Raw genomic sequence first — 16,817 nt, 5'->3', positions numbered from 1 at the left:
TCCCTTATTATTAGATTCATGCATTAACAAGACAGGAAATTCTCTGACTACTAACATTGCAGTGGTGTCAAAGGTGAAAAATCCCTCTTGTAACTGTTCCATAAGGCCAATTAAGGAAGCACTTAGTGCTGGAGATGCTGAATACAAAAAATAAAATTTTAAGACATTCTTCCGGCAAAGCAATGCCCCATGCCATATTACAATAAATAAAAGTGTAAAAAGATAAGAACATGAGGAACATAGTATTTATATATTTAGATGACATAAGCACACAATTTTTATTTGTATTGACTTTGAACTCTGGCACAATGGCAACAAATGTAATGGCTTTTGGAATGCAACTACTAAATTTAGAGGTGGAAATATTTGTACATGATGGTGGGTTAAAGAGGCCACGCAAATGAGCTTGGAACCAAGCTACTGGAAGAAGTAGAAATTGTATGGATTTTCTTTAAAGATTGTGTACTTCCCTACTCCAAGAATTTGCACCCAAACCATAGCTTTTCACTATATAGTTTAAAAATAAAAGAATAAAAATGGCGTCTGTTAAATCATTGACAAGTATCTGGTATTAAATTCACGAATCCACTTTCTGGTTGAATTTAGAAATTTATATGTGTATGAGCAATCCAAACAGTGGAAATGCACCCTGAGGAACTACAAGATCCCACAAAGCTTCTCCTAGTCTTGAGATTACACTGATAATGTTACACTCATCACCATGACCAGAGTGAACAGTCAAGAATAAATCCCAGGTAGTTCCACATACTGGCTGAAATTTATGGTGGGAGCATTGCAAACATGTCATGCATGTTCCTCAGATGCATCACTGTGACAATGATTTTTATTTCTCTGGACATACGTAACCTGGTCATTTATAAAGTATTCCAAGTTCACATATGAATCCTGGCGCATTAAGTAGGTACAGTTTTATCGCCCAGAGAAATCTGCAACCCAGGAAATTTTGAATGACTCATATGCCTGTGGCTTGTTTTGAATTTGAACTTTTTCTCCTTCAGTGCACAGTTCTAATCCCCTGAACTCAGCTTGGAGAGATATACAAGGTTACACCATGTTTCCCACTGCAAACTGGGAAGCATGAAATGTGTCCTTGTATACTACGCTCAAGGTGAATGCGATCTTCACTCTTTGAGCAACTGAAAACATGTGCATGACTGGAGTTCCGGAAGATGACACCATCCTCTGGCTCTGGAAATGCCAACTTAATGAAGCATTGTTACTTGGACTGGTGATCATTTGAGTCAGGCGTCTAAAACTTTCTTGAGGGATGGATATTCCTGGCTGACCCCTGTCGTTCTTCCGGGGGGGATTCAGCAAGAGCACTGCTCTTTCAATCTTCCAATTCACAATAGGCAACTTTCGCTTTAAGATTCATAAAAATAATTTCAAGTCATCCTGTAAAGTCTTCTGGAACCCTCAACACAATGAGTTCTTCTTCATCAAACCCTCCCAAATTCTCAAAGGATGACATATTTAAATGAAAGATAGACACAAAATGTTGGAGTAACTCAGGGGACAGGCAGCATCTCTGGAAAGAAGGAATGGGTGAAGTCACCCATTCCTTCTCTCCAGAGATGCTGCCTGTCCTGCTGAGTTATTCCTGCATTTTGTGTCTATCTTCAGTTTAAACCTGCATCTGCAGTTCCTTCCTACACGTATTTAAATAATGCAGGCGTACTTTGCCATTTAGATCTGCCTTCCTTTGCATGAATGTAAATTGCGTTTGAATAAATCAGTTACTTAGGGAAATGTCATTGCAACACTCATTGGCTTAGATTTGACTTGGCCACTGTGCTATACACACTCCAGTCATGAGTGTGCTGCATACATGAACACATAGAAAAGAAACCAATGTTAATCACCATCACTTCTCAAGATCAATTTTAAGCTATTAAGCAATCATGCAGCACATTCAAAAATAAAAAAATGTACTACACAAATTAATTTCTTGATCCAGGTTTTCTTAAAGTTTGTTCTCTGTTAAATCACAGTGAACACATATCCCTGTAAACAAAACATGAATTGACAGAATTAAAAGAAATAGAAATGGAAGGTACATGTTAATAAAGCATTGCATATCCCTATTGAATGACAGAGTCCCAGTTATTGAAAGCATTGCCTAAGTGATTAAAGTGTAATTATTAGGAAATATTCCTATTCAGTCTTTCAGCCTGATTGATGCAGTATTTGTGAAGCTGTAATATATTAAATGGATACTTTGTTTTATTTGATGTGACCATGATGAGGACTAATAAGGTAGTCCATTAGGCTACACAAATATCATTGCATAGATTTGAGGCCCTTGCAGTAACCCAGTTAACCAGGAATTTGAAACACATGCGGCATCTCTTGTGGTTTTTTTTAAATCAATTGTTTGAATAACTTTTTTTATTCAATTGGGAACAAAAGATCCAAGTGTTTCATCGTAGACTGTGAAGGAGCACTCATTTTGTTTCAACACAGCTACTTTGGTTGCATAATATGACAATTTGGACAAATCTTCTGACATTCATATTTAGAAAGATTAGTCATTTCTATCACTTGAAATAATCCAGTCTGCCGCCAAGGTATCCTTAGGAGAAAGGCTTCAAACAGACACTACTTTGTTATTTCCTTTTTTCATTATTTCAGGATCAGGATGTCACACTAATATGCCTTGTCCACCAGTAATACCCTTGTATTTCAAATGAGGATGTTGAGCTGTCTGCAGTCCTGATTTAAGTACTTTCACAATTATAAGACTTCCAGGATTTAGTTCAAACGACGATGACCAGTGATGTATTTCCAAGTAGGATAGTGTGTGAAACCTTAAAGAGAACCTGCAAGCTGTCAGAATAGCTTAGACAAGTAACTGCAGTCCACTTAATATATGGTATACATTGAAACTACAGTGTGGAGGTGATGGAAGGAACAAGTGTTTAGCGTGGTTCATTGGGTACCAATTAACCTCATTGCCTGGTAGATGGCAATGTTGTAATTATACTAGAACAATTAGTTCTGCAGCATTGCTGTTTGGTACTGCAGCTGGGTTATTATCTGGTCAAATATCCTTCAATGGATCCAGGACCCCCAACAGTTTTCTTTACATCATGTGGATATTCAATGTGGTTGAAAGCTGACTTCTGAGATGATGAAGATCCAAGACAAAGCCAAAATGATGCATCTACACAGCACCTCTGTATTAAAGTGTTTGTGAATACTTCAGCCTTATCTCATGCATGCACATGCTGGACCTCACCATTTTGAGAATATAAATATTCCTAGAACCTCCCATTAGCTGTTTAATTGCCCATTACCATTCTGGGATTGCAGTACTTCAATTGCATGGTTGGTTGTGAGATCACTTAAGACTGTCCATTGCATATCGTTTTTCTGTCCAGTTTGCATGCATAGTTGCACCAGGCTGGCACTCCATCATTTTTAGGTGTGCCTGATGCTCCCAGGAGACCCTCTGCACTCACTGAACTATGGTTGATACCGTAGCATGATAGCGACAGTAGGTAAAGGATATGCTGAGCCATAACATCACAGATTGTGGTGATGTACCTTTCTACTGTTGCTAATGGTGTGCGGCTCCGCATGAATGCTCAGTTTCAAGCTGCCAGATCTTTTCTGATTCTATCCCATTTACCACAATATAAAGTGACTTCAATGTGAAAAACAGGACTCTGCGGTGGTCATATCTGCCAATGCTATCAAGGACAGGTGCAACTGCCAAAGGTACAACAGGAGGACGAGATCAAATAAAGTTTGTCGCTCGCGTTGGTTCACTCGCCACTTGCCACAATCCCAGTCTCATAGCTGTGACCTTCAAGCCTCAGCCAGTTCTGAAATTTCTGATGTTGTCAATTCACTCCTGGAGATGCACATCGATATTCCACTCACAGTACAATCCCTGTCTCCGTGCTGCTTTCAGCGCTTTTCCGATGTGTGTTTGACCGATTTCTCAACTGAGATAGGACAGTAGCTGGTAATCAGGAGGGTGTTTTCTTGCTCATGTTTGACTGATCTATGAGACTTCATGTTATCTGGGTTCCAAAACTATCCATCCCACCTGCATTCCACTGTGTCTCAGCTTTGGTGTGTCTGGATGTATCCCAAGATTGGGAAGGTGGAATTAATCATATTGCTTATAAGGTATGATTTGTGAACATGACTGTGTCAAGCTATGGTTTGGCAGCATTTAGTTTCCAATTATCGTACAATTAAAGATGCAAAGTGCTGGAATAACTCAGTAACATCTCTGGAGAACATGTGCAACTTAAGCTATTTGGGGAGGTGCAGGGAAATAAAGTCAGTAAAGGCAAGATCAAATCACAGTTTAGAATGTCAATGTAACCTTCCCAAGCATGCCCTCTCAACACATAAATTAATTAGTGTTACATCATTAATAAAAGACAACGCTGTGTAATGCTGCCATGAGGAAAATGTGTCCCAAAAACAGTCCTCATGGCAAATCTTGTGGAGAAATGCATTTTTCAAGTTACCTAAAATGTGACATCAGAAAGCTCAGATCTGCTGATGCCATATCATTTTTGTTTTGATTTCTCTCGATTCAGTCATTAACACACAGACAAGTTTGAGAAACATCACATACAATATGTTGTGATTGTAAAGTGTTAACAGGTTGAAACAATGCTAATGGAATTGAGCAACTTTGTTCTGCTACAATTGTTGGTCAGTGCAATAAAAGACACGTTATTAGTTCTCTCAAATAAATCATTAATCATCTCTCTATTATCACCATGGATAAAAGATTGTCTAATATATTAGCCCAGAAGAAACTGAAGGCATAATAATTAAGAGCTATGGTGACTTTGATGAATATTGTCAGTTAGATTCCACTCACGTAGTTATTTGGATGGTTTCTCGTGGAACATGGCTCAGGTTAAAATGAAAGCTAAATCATATTATTTTGCTAAAAACTGAGATTGCAGTTGCTGCATTACCCCCTTGATGAGTAATTATGTCAGCAAAATTGTTCACAGAGTTAACACATGCCTAAGTGAACTTGTGCATCCCTCATCGTTACCATGGATGTCCAGTCACTCTACACTTCCATCCCCCACAAGGATGGTCTCGTTGCCCTCCGTTTCTTCCTCGATCGTAGAACCAGCCAATCCCCATCTACTAACACTCTCTTCCATCTAGCAGAGCTGGTTCTTACCCTTAACAACTTCTCCTTTGACTCCTCCCACTTCCTCCAAACCAGAGGCGTAGCTATGGGCAGTCGCATGGGCCCTAGCTATGCCTGCCTCTTTGTCGGGTACATCGAACAATCCCTGTTCCGGACCTACACCGGCCCCATCCCCGAACTCTACCTCCGCTACATCGACGACTGCATTGGTGCTGTCTCTTGTACCCATGCAGAACTCACTGATTGCATACACTTCACTACCAATTTCCATCCTGCCCTTAAATATACTTGGACTATCTCTGACATCTCCCTCCCGTTTCTGGACCTCACCATCTCCATCACAGGATACAGACCAGTGACTGACATCTACTATAAACCCACTGACTCGCACAGCTATCTGGACAAAACTTCTTCCCACCCTGTCTCCTGCAAAAGGTCTATCCCCTACTCCCAATTCCTCCATCAACGCCGCATCTGCGCCCGAGATGAGGCGTTTCACACTAGGGCATCAGAGATGTCCTCATTCTTCAGGAAACGGGGCTTCCCCTCTTCCATTATAGATGAGGCTCTCACTAGGGCCTCTTCTATATCCAGCAGCTCCGCTCTTGCTCCCCCTATTCGTAACAAGGACAGAATCCCCCTCATTCTCACCTTCCACCCCATCAGCCAGCGTATCCAACAAACCATCCACCAACATTTCCGTCACCTCCAACGGGACCCCACTACTGGCCACATCTTCCCATCCCCTCCCTTTTCTGCGTTCTGCAGAGACCGTTCCCTCCGTAACTCCCTGATCCACTCGTGCCTTCCTACTCAAACCACCCCATCCCCAGGCACTTTCCCCTGCAACCGCAGGAGATGCAACACCTGTCCCTTTACCTCCCCCCTCAACTCCATCCAAGGACCAAAACAGTCTTTCCAGGTGAGACAGAGGTTCACCTGCACCTCCTCTAACCTCATCTATTGTATCCGCTGCTCTAGATGTCAACTTCTTTACATCGGCGAAACCAAACGCAGGCTCGGTGATCGTTTCGCTCAACACCTTCGCTCAGTCCGCCTTAACCAACCTGATCTCCCGGTGGCTGAGCACTTCAACTCCCCCTCCCACTCCCAGTCTGACCTTTCTGTCATGGGCCTCCTCCAGTGCCATAGTGAGGCCCACCGGAAATTGGAGGAACTGCACCTCATATTTCGCTTGGGCAGCTTTCAGCCCAGCGGTATGAACATTGACTTCTCCAACTTTAGATAGTTCCTCTGTCCCTCTCTTCCCCTCCCCCTTCCCAGTTCTCCCTCTGTCTCCACCTATATCCTTCCTTAGTCCGCCCCCCTGACATCAGTCTGAAGAAGAGTCTCGACCTGAAACGTCACCCATTCCTTCTCTCCTGAGATGCTGCCTGACCTGCTGAGTTACTCCAGCATTTTGTGAGTAAATACCTTTGATTTGCACCAGCATCTGCAGTTAGTTTCCTACACTACCTTGTGCATAACAGTGATTTATTAAACTGGGAGAGGAAAAAAAACCATATTGTATATCAATCAGTTTCTAGAGAATCATACTTCCTAATGCTCAAATGAATTTTTGTTCTGTAAAATGTTTTTGTCACCTACTACATGTGTAACTATCACCTGTTGTTAAATTGAGTCTAATCTGTCACTGTTTTATTGAATAAAGAGAATGTTTATTTCAAAATGCAAAGCTTTGAATTATTTTAAAAACTAATCTGTAGAAAGGTTCAGCTTGCAAAATTCTATAATAAAGTCTTGTACAATGTCGTTTTCATCATTCAATGATATCCTGAAACAATATAAAATTATTGGCTTTAAAATATAATTACTGACCTTGCATAACAAATGTCTAATTGCAGCAAAAATATTAATTTGCCATATTTGATAATAAGATATTGAACTGAATTAGGATTATCTTACCATTATTTCTGCAAGAAAATACTGATCTGAAAATTAAAATGGTGTTTTAATGAGTTCCTAGTTTGCAAATTCTGTTGCTAACTACTTGTGCAGAACAGATTGCCTCTGCCACTTACTGGGAGGAGGTGGTACTGCATCCTCTCCTTACAAGATCTATGCCTTAAATGTTTGGCTTAGAGTTAATTGCTGTATATATTTATTTTATCCAAAATCACAAGTGAAACAATAAGAAATTGATACACTAAAGATGAAGAAGGCTATGGGTTGAAGTTAGTAAAAAAACAAAGAAAAAAAGTAATATTGCTTCGATTTTATGTGCAATCATACTTGCATCCCACCTTATGAAATGCTTCCATTTTTAGTATAAGAAAATAACTGCAGATGCTGGTACAAATAGAAGGTATTTATTCACAAAATGCTGGAGTAACTCAGCAGGTCAGGCAGCATCTCGGAAGAGAAGGAATGGGTGACGTTTCGGGTCGAGACCCTTCTTCAGACTGAGTACATTCTTCCTTGCAATCTTGATGATTTGAGAAAAACGTGCCTGAGACTTATTTATCTTTTGATCTACTGCACTGATTATCAAATCAACTATAGAACAATTATTCTAAATTGGTGAAAGGGAATAAAATGATCATTGAATAACAGATGAAGATAAGAAATGGCTGAGGCCACCAAAATATGTCTGGATAATAATACAATGAAATGTTAAAAGACGTGGAAACACTATAGGTTGAGCTAGAACTTGGAAATTTAAACAATTTAGGTGGTGATGAGAAGTGTACAAGAATGAAGCTTAAATTCAGTTTTCCCAGATCAGTTTTATATTCATAGGAAAAGCAGGTAATCGTTAGCTAGTGGTGAAAAGAAACATTGACAATAGTAGGGTGAAAGCTGTGGAATTGGGCCCAGAACCGAAGATGTATGCCAAACCAAGAGCAGAGAAATGAAATGATCCATTGTTCTAGATGAAATATGTTGACATATTGGTACAATGTTGAGATCAAGCATCACATGACTCAGAACCAATGGCCAGAAACACAAAGAACATGTTCTATGAAAGGTTTTGAATACAAGCCAAGATACCGTGAGCACATAAATAATGAGAAAGGGAAGTACAGTTCATGTAATAGCAAAAGGAGAGTTTTGGGTGGGATTGTTAAATGCTATGCAACTGACTGCATCTAGGCAATGTAACATCTTGAGATATGGTTACTCGGATGAAGCAGTAAAGTCCCTATCATGCCACAAGCCACCAAAGCTCAGCAAGAATCATAAACATAAAAGGAAGGCATTAAAACCCATCAGATCCATGCTGGTTTGCTGCAAGTAAAATGTAATAGAGGTCTGATCAACCCATTAGTTTAGCTTAGTTTAATATCACGTGTACCGAGGTACCAACTATAGCTCTGAGAATTATTATCCCTCAAGTGCCTGTCCACTCCTCTTTTCAAATCCCTGAATGATTGTCTTCACTACACTTAGAGGTAGCATTCCAAATCACAAACTTCCTCCATAACGGAGAATTCCCTACTTTCATAGTCATGCAGTATGGAAACCAGCCCGCTGAACCGAACAATTTACCCATTTGAGCTAGTTCCATTTGCCTGAGCTGGTCCATATCCCTCTCAACCTTTCTTAACTATGTAGCTGTCCAAATGTTTTTGAAATGCCATATTGTACTTGCCCCAACCACTTCCTCAACCGTTTATATCTTTTATCATCACTCTCAAGCTGTGCTTCATTTACTTTATCTAAAACCATGTGCATCTCTATTAAATTTAGCTCATGCTTGGAATATTATAGACTTAGACCATTTGATGAATCACATCTTCATTATGTTTTCAGATAAAATACACATTTAGTTCCATTCTTTTGTTTTGACTTTAATGCAGCAAATCTATCATCTTCACCTAGTTGCTAAATTTCCTTTTAAAATTAAGAGTATTTAACGTATCGCCTTTTCTGGTAGAATATTTTAGATCCCAAAAATAACAGAGTTCTCTAGATAGCCTTCCAATTAATTTCAATTTATGGCCTTTGATTATTTGCTCATTCAGTGGAAAACTTTTCTATTTATTTAACAAAAACCTGCAAGTTTCTCTACTATGTCACCTTCTCTTTTTCAAAGAGAACTGTTCTCCATAACTCATAGTCGGTTCCACTTTCTTTGTGACATATTGGCAAACAAACTATATAAGGACATTATATTTCTTCTACAGTTTAGTATGAATTGTCCACAATGCCAGAACGAGCAATGAAATCTGAGAGGGGCAACCAATAAAATAAACATTGTTCAAATGCATCTTCAAAAATAACAATTACCTTGTTTTTTTACTATGCTTGTGTTCAGCTTCAAATTTGTTTCCATCAAACTCATTTTCGTCTTCTGTTTCTTCAAGGCTATCGTAGAAAACCTGGCCTTCATCTCCATTCTCGATATCAAATTCAGTGTCTAAAGTTTTAAATACCATTTCTTCATTATCCTGAATGCGATGTTTCAGCTCTAGTTGGTATTGTTTCTCTTGAATTAAACTGTCAGAATCAGACTCCAATGAGTCATATAAATTTAAGTGAAAATGTTCTCTTTGCTCCTGTGGAAATGGTCTCTTTGACACGTCTTTCAGTTGGTTGCAATCTCCTGGGTTAAACTGTATTCTTCTCTGTGTTGGATCCTTATTTTTATCCATTGTTATCATTTTTTAGACTGCTAAGATGTTTTATTGATTGATCCTTGTAAAGATACAGTACTAATTCACAGAAAAGGATCAGAAATACTGTCTGCATCAAAAGGATTTTCTTGATTCCATCACATGTATAGGAAAATCATATCTTGTTTAATGTTGCAGCCAAATTAGTTAACTGTTTTCAACTGTTGAACAGAGCAAAATCCAAAGTAAACTAAACTATGAAAAATAAAAATAAAAATACAGATGCTAAAAATATGAAATAAAAACTGCTGGAAACACTTAACAGGCCAAGCAGCATCTGTGGAAAGACCTTTTGTCAGACCCTTCATTCAATAAAGGGTCTTCAACCTGAACCATTAAATCTATTTATTCCCATAGATGCCACCTGCACTGCTGAGTGTTTCCTTGATTAAATTGCTAATGTATTCAAACTAGGGTAAAAAATGACTGAGATAAACTTAGCGTGGTAAAAATGTCAGAAACTCATCCCAGTCAGTTGTGACTAAAACACACCGCTACTATGCCTGCAAATTTCCTGAATTGACTTCTAGCACTTTTAGCATTACCAATCAAGGATAATTTTCAAGGCATAACTTTTTTTTTTAAACTTACGTCACATATGATGCTTACAAAAAAAGTCAGGCAGAGAAGATACCAATATATTTTAGAGTGCTCCTCATATCAGAGCACATGTACCTGGAATAGAAAACCATTAATATTTGAATAATTTACATCTATTTCAGCTGTTTTTAAATATTTCTGATTATTCAACAAAAGTGAAAGGTCATAGGCAACCTTGAGCTACTAGAAAGGTTATCAGGAATTTCTGGAGATGGGTCTGAGGATCTGTTACGACTTCCGACCCACTGTGATTCATTTCATGAATCCAGCAGCACCTTGTCCTGTGGTTCAATCTTTCCCACAGAGACAACAGGTATATGCCACTGCAGGGCAGATCAGCCTACAGTTGTGGGGCTGGAGATAAATTGCACCTGCTCAGTCAGCCCAACAAATTGCATTTCACTTTCCCATCTGCCCTGCACACTAACAATAATTTACAGAAACCCAATAACAAACAAACCCTCAAGTCGTTGGGACGTGGGATGAAAATGGAGCACCCAGAGGAAAATGGAGCGCCCGGAGGAAACCCACACAGTCACTGAGTGTGCAAACTCCACAAAGACAGCACCCAAGGTAAGGATCAAACCTGGGTCTCAAGCAATGGGGCAGTAGCTCTACCAGCTGCTCCACGATGCCGCTAAATAGTTTAATTCAGTAAAGTTCCAATCATCGGCACAAACAGCTGGTAATTCTATCAAAGGTTATACAAGATGTTAGCTAGTCTGCTCTCCTCACTGATTCCAATTGACCTGTTGTTTCCTTCTTATTTGGCTTTTCTTTCCATTAAAAAAAATCTGTTTAATTTCCTTGAATTTCACAATAATTTTAAGATTAAGTATAGATCCTGAAGTTCTGTTACTGTTGCAGAATTTAACATGTAACTTTTAACAATACTAAAATCAGAGTAAAAACTCTGTTATCAAACTTGACATTTGTTGATGTGATGTGATGACATCTTTTGGGAAGTGAAAGAAGCAACCAATATATGTCCTTAGTATGTTTTACATATGTATGATGAACATACATACGTAATCGTACAAGTATGATATGGATGGGTTCACTCCAGTCAAGTCTCATAATGTATTTTAACAACCATCATAAAAGGAACCTCCTTCACCACTGTATTCGTCTTCAATTTAGACTAGAAATGTGTACCTTGCAGTTGATTAAATTTGCCCTGAAAGCAATGACGTCATGCTCCGAAAACTTCGATGACATCCCGCAAGAGTACTCAGTTTTGACAAGAGTAGCATACTTGTGCCCATTGAGTTAAATGCTGATCACCCACCAATCTCGGTACATTCTCTTGGTCAGACCAATGACCTATTCAAAGTAAACAAGGTCGCTGCTGTAGAAATATCCAGTACATGATATGTTGGATGTACCGTTGTAGAAGAAATGGGATATCTCACGTGCTGTTAGGTATAAAAAAGAGAATCTGGTTTAATGTAAATTTGGTTTAAAGTAAATTCAGATGAATAGTTACAAAGCAAAAACAACACCGCATGCAAAAGAACCACAAAACTAAAATCAAAAATAGAATATACGAAGGAAATGTTGCACTTTGTCAAGAGAGACAAGAGTCAGAAGTGTTTTATTGTCATATGTGCCAAAACAAAACAATAACATTCTTACTTGTAGCAGCAGCGCAACAGGTTTGTTCACCAGATAGAGACACAATGCTGAAGAAACTCATCGGGCCAGGAAGCATCTCTGGTGAAAAGGAGTAGGTGACGTTTTGGGTCGAGATCCGCTCAGTTACTCCAGCTTTTTGGGTCTATCTTTGGTGTAAACCATCTGCAGCTCCTTCCTACACAGGTTTGTTCACCATTTCACTTGGGAGAACTTTACAAGAGTATAAGTGTGTTTTAACATTGAACCAATTTTGCATTAGTTTTCAGCACAGGGTCTTTGTGACTTTTTAACCGGAATATGACATAGTGCCAATACTTAACCTGTTCTTGAAAAGCTGCATCAGAATTCAATAGCATTTCTTTGGGACCTCTATACCAACAACCCAATCATGGACCTACCCAACCATGGTCCTCTGGTGGCTCAGGTCCAGCAGCAGCCCAGCTGACAGTGGCTGACCTGTTGTTTTTGCCTCTTTCGCTTGGGCAGCTTACAACCCAGCAGCATCATGTCTGTCCCGCTGAATTACTCCAGCATTTTGTGTCTATCTCCAGTCTCCCTTGCCCAGTTCACTCCACTCCCCAAAATGTAACCATCTGGGCAAGGCAACCTCTGGTAGCCAATGAAGGAATTACCTCGACCATGTTGAAATTTCGGGACTCCAATGGGAATATATGGATATTTTTTTATTTTTTTGTTCTGTCATAGGTGGCGGACCTTTTCTGGAATTCCTTTCTTTCAGCTTTGCCCTCCCTCCACTACAATCAGCCTGAAGAAGGGTCTCGACCCTGGCCAGGACCTGCCCCGAAAGCAGTTGGATAACCCTCAATCGCTTGAGGACAGGCGTCGGACGCTATGGAGTAGCGATGAAGTGGTGGGGTCTCGTGGACAGTGCCTCCTGCGAGTGTGGGGACCCAACACAGACAGTGGAGCACATAGTCACCAGTTGCCCCAAATACCGAATGGTGAACGAGGTCTGATTGACCTGGACGATGACACGTTGGCCTGGCTCGCCTCAACGGAGCTGCAGGTCTAAAAGACATAGGACAGAAGAAGGGTCTGGACCTGAATCATCACCCCCCATTCCATCTCTCCAGAGGTGCTGCCTGTCCCGCTGAGACAGTTACTACAGCTTTTTGTCTCTATCTGTAGATAGATGTTTTGGGTCTGGATCCTTCTTCAGACTGTAGATGGGTTCCGACCCAAAATGTCACCGTGTTATCCTGAGGCTGAGGCTGAGGCTGAGTGAGATGCTGCTGGGGTCCCGCTGAGACAGTTACTCCAGCGTTTTGTGCCTGTCTTAGTTGGCGGATGGTTTCTGGGATTCACCCGGCCGGAGATGGGGTTTAACCGTCGCAGGTGATCTGCAAACTTTCTACTCCGGCACTATTTACTCACTCATATCGCGGGAAAACCCTTCCCCAACCGCAGCTCACCCTCACCCTCGCCGCCGAGGCGCCGCCATGACACTCACCAACAGGCCCTGGCCCGCCCGCACACACACAGCGTCGTCGCCACGGCAACTGCGTCATTGCGTCGTCGTCAGCGTCACGGTCAGCGTCAGCGCGCACCCCATTAGCGTCTGACGATCCAGCCAGAGAGCTCAGCTGCTCAATGCACACGCACTCCTCTGCAGACAGACAGCAATGCACACGCACTCCTCTGCAGACAGACAGCAATGCGCACACACTCCTCTGCAGCAATGCACACACACTCCTCTGCAGACAGACAGCAATGCACACGCACTCCTCTGCAGACAGGCAGCAATGCACACACACTCTGCAGACAGACAGCAATGCACACGCATTCCTCTGCAGCAATGCACGCGCACTCCTCTGCAGACAGACTGCAATGCACACACACACTCCTCTGCAGACAGACAGCAATGCACACACACTCCTCTGCAGACAGACAACAATGCACACACGCACTCCTCTGCAGCAATGCACACGCACTCCTCTGCAGCAATGCACACACACTCCTCTGCAGACAGACAACAATGCACACGCACTCCTCTGCAGACAGACAGCAATGCACACACACACACACACACCTCTGCAGCAATGCACACACACTCCTCTGCAGACAACAATGCACACGCACTCCTCTGCAGACAGACAGCAATGCACACACACACTCCTCTGCAGACAGACAGCAATGCACACACACACTCCTCTGCAGACAGACAGCAATGCACACACGCACTCCTCTGCAGACAGACTGCAATGCACACACGCACTCCTCTGCAGACAGACAGCAATGCACACACACTCCTCTGCAGACAAATGGCAATGCACACCCCCCCCTGCAGATACATGGGAATGCACACACATCCCCCTTCATACGGGAACAATGCACACGCTCCTCTGCAGTCAGGTGCAAAGCACATATTCCTCTGCAAAGAAGGAGACAATGCACACCTCTGCAGACAGGTAGCAACGCACACTCCTCTGCAGACACACGACATTGCACATTCCCCACTTTCAAACAGGCAGCAATGCACACACTCTGCAGACAGCTATTTTAGTTGTAACCCAGCTTCTGCCATTTCTTAGCACATTGCACTGCATTTACCAGTTAAAAAGGCACAAAACCCTTGCGTGGAAAACCAACGCAAAATTGGATCACAGTGTTAAACCCCTCTGCAGACAGGAGGCCATGCACACACCCCTGTGTAAACAGGTGGCAATGCACTTAAAGGTGTGTCACCAGGAGCACCCAAGAATTTCTCCTAGCTTGCACAATATGAAATAATCTCATCTGATGAAGAGTGTTCCACATGAAAAGTTAATTCTGTTTCATAGAAACAAGGAAATGCATACACTGGTTTACACAAAAGGACACAAATTGCTGGAGTAACTTAATGGGTCAGGCAGTATCTCGGGAGAATTTGGATAATGAGATTTTGGGTTAAATTTATTTCAGTTTAGTTTATTCTCACGTGTACTGAGGTACAGTGAAATGCCTTTGCATGCAATCTAGTCAAATAAAAGACCATACATGAATATAATCAAGCTGTCCATCGTGCACAGCATTTAGTACAAGATATATGAGGTACAGGTATGCACCCAAAAGAATGTTAGCTACACCTAAGTTTCTCACAGCAGAAATTAGATCAAAGTTGGTCTAAAAATTGTAATAAATGAAATAGTAGCTATTGTCTAAAGGCAGTATACTGTAAGTAAAGCTATTTTTGAGATCATACGTTCCACATTAAGACAGATTGAGAACAATATCTGTAATGTGATTTATTGGCTACGATGGAATGATTCCTATTTTGAAATTGCATCTGTTAAGTGTGCCGATAGCCTTCCATCGGTTAATTTCTATGAGCGTAACTGTTTCCTGTTGATAGCAATGAATACAAGGGTGTAATCTGAAGAAATGGCTCATTTATTATCCGGTAATATTATTAAATATTTATATATTCCAGGTAAAATACTTTAAACATTTTTGTGTCCCTTCTAAGAATATTGAAGTTGTGCCAAAATACAAACAAAAAATGCCAGCAACATTCAGTAAGTCAAGTAGCATCAATGAAAAGAGAAAAATAATTGAGTTTCAGATTGTGGAGCTTTCATCAGAACTAGGAGAGTGAAAAACAATTTGGTCAGTTAGTTCGTTTTTTATTTCAAAAATAAACTTCATTCGTAATAAAAATTGTATATAAACTAAAACTGGGCAAAACTGTAAATCCATTCTTAGTGCCTATACTTTAGTATAGTTTATTGTCATGTGTACCGAGGTACAGTGAAAAGCTTTTGTTGCGTGCTAACCAGTCAGCGGAAAGACTGTACATGATTACAATTGAGCCACCCACAATGTACAGGTACATGATAAGGGCATAATGTTTAGTGAAAAATAAAGTCCAGTAAAGTCCGATTAAAGATTTTGGATATTAATAGAAAGATTAATAGAATGATTTTGGATAATAGACTTTCAATATTAGTAGTGTTATACCCAGTGGTGTTAACACATTCTTTTTTCTTTACACATAACGCCATGCCACTCATTTTGCAGAGAAGGTGGTGAAGGGATAATGTGGAGTGCAAGACATTGGAGCAGCCGGCTTTCTTTTACATACAATGAAAACACAAGGAATCGCATATGTTGAAATCTTGAGCAGAATGCTGTAGGAACTCAGTTCCTCTCTGTGATTCCTACCACTCTCCTGCTATCCCGCTATCACTTTGAAGGCTTTGTCCCGCCCCCACCTCTTTTCCAGCTTTCTTCCCTCCTCCACCCCCCTTTACTATCTGTCTGAAGAAGGGTCCCAACCCGAAACATCTCTGTTCATTTAGTTTAGTTTTTTTAGTTTAGAGGTACAGCGCGGAAACAGGCCCTTCAGCCCACCAGGTCCGCGCCGACCAGCGATCCCCGCACATTAACACTATCCTCCACCCACATGGGACAATTTTTAAATTTATCAAGCCAATTTTGGAGTGTGGGAGGAAACCGAAGATCTCAGAGAAAACCCAAACAGGTCATGGGGTGAACATACAAACTCCGAAACAAACAGCACACGCAGTCGGGATCGAACCGTCTCCGGTGCTGCATTCGCTATAAGGCAGCAACTCTACCGCTGCGCCACCGTGCCGCCCAGGATTTCCCTCCAATGGTAACAGTTTTAAAGTATCTGACGCAGGGATGTCATAACGCCAGCGTGTTCAGAATTAAACACAGATTAAAAACCTAATTAACCACAAGAAGATTAAATTATTTTGCAGAGCTAAATATATATACAAAATGATGGTAATGGATAAGGAGAAATCGTAATGAAAGGTTAAGCT

At 40.9% G+C, this 16,817-nt stretch overlaps 1 protein-coding gene across 4 annotated transcripts in view; it reads right to left on the bottom strand.

Annotated features, from left to right (window-relative positions):
• The window catches only part of jhy (junctional cadherin complex regulator), a 43,363-nt gene extending 29,865 nt beyond the window's left edge, over nucleotides 1–13,498 (bottom strand). Inside the window, exons 1-3 of one of the 4 annotated variants that reach the window (XM_078426719.1) lie at nucleotides 13,426–13,498; nucleotides 11,551–11,810; nucleotides 9,410–9,956 (exon numbers count right to left, since the gene is read on the bottom strand). In XM_078426719.1, coding sequence (XP_078282845.1) covers nucleotides 9,410–9,783 — 374 coding nt within the window. In that variant the 5' untranslated portion in view covers nucleotides 9,784–9,956; nucleotides 11,551–11,810; nucleotides 13,426–13,498. Of the gene's footprint in view, nucleotides 1–9,409; nucleotides 9,957–11,550; nucleotides 11,811–12,030 lie in introns of all 4 variants that reach the window. The other 3 variants (XM_078426718.1, XM_078426720.1, XM_078426721.1) reach the window with 3 other exon arrangements.
• Between the last annotated feature and the right edge of the window lie 3,319 nt (nucleotides 13,499–16,817).

Source organism: Rhinoraja longicauda, chromosome 32 (assembly GCF_053455715.1).
Source record: "Rhinoraja longicauda isolate Sanriku21f chromosome 32, sRhiLon1.1, whole genome shotgun sequence".
NCBI classification, from domain to species: Eukaryota; Metazoa; Chordata; class Chondrichthyes; order Rajiformes; family Arhynchobatidae; genus Rhinoraja; species Rhinoraja longicauda.
The sequence above is the reverse complement of the archived record's forward strand: the minus strand, read 5'-3'. Positions and strand labels throughout refer to the sequence as shown.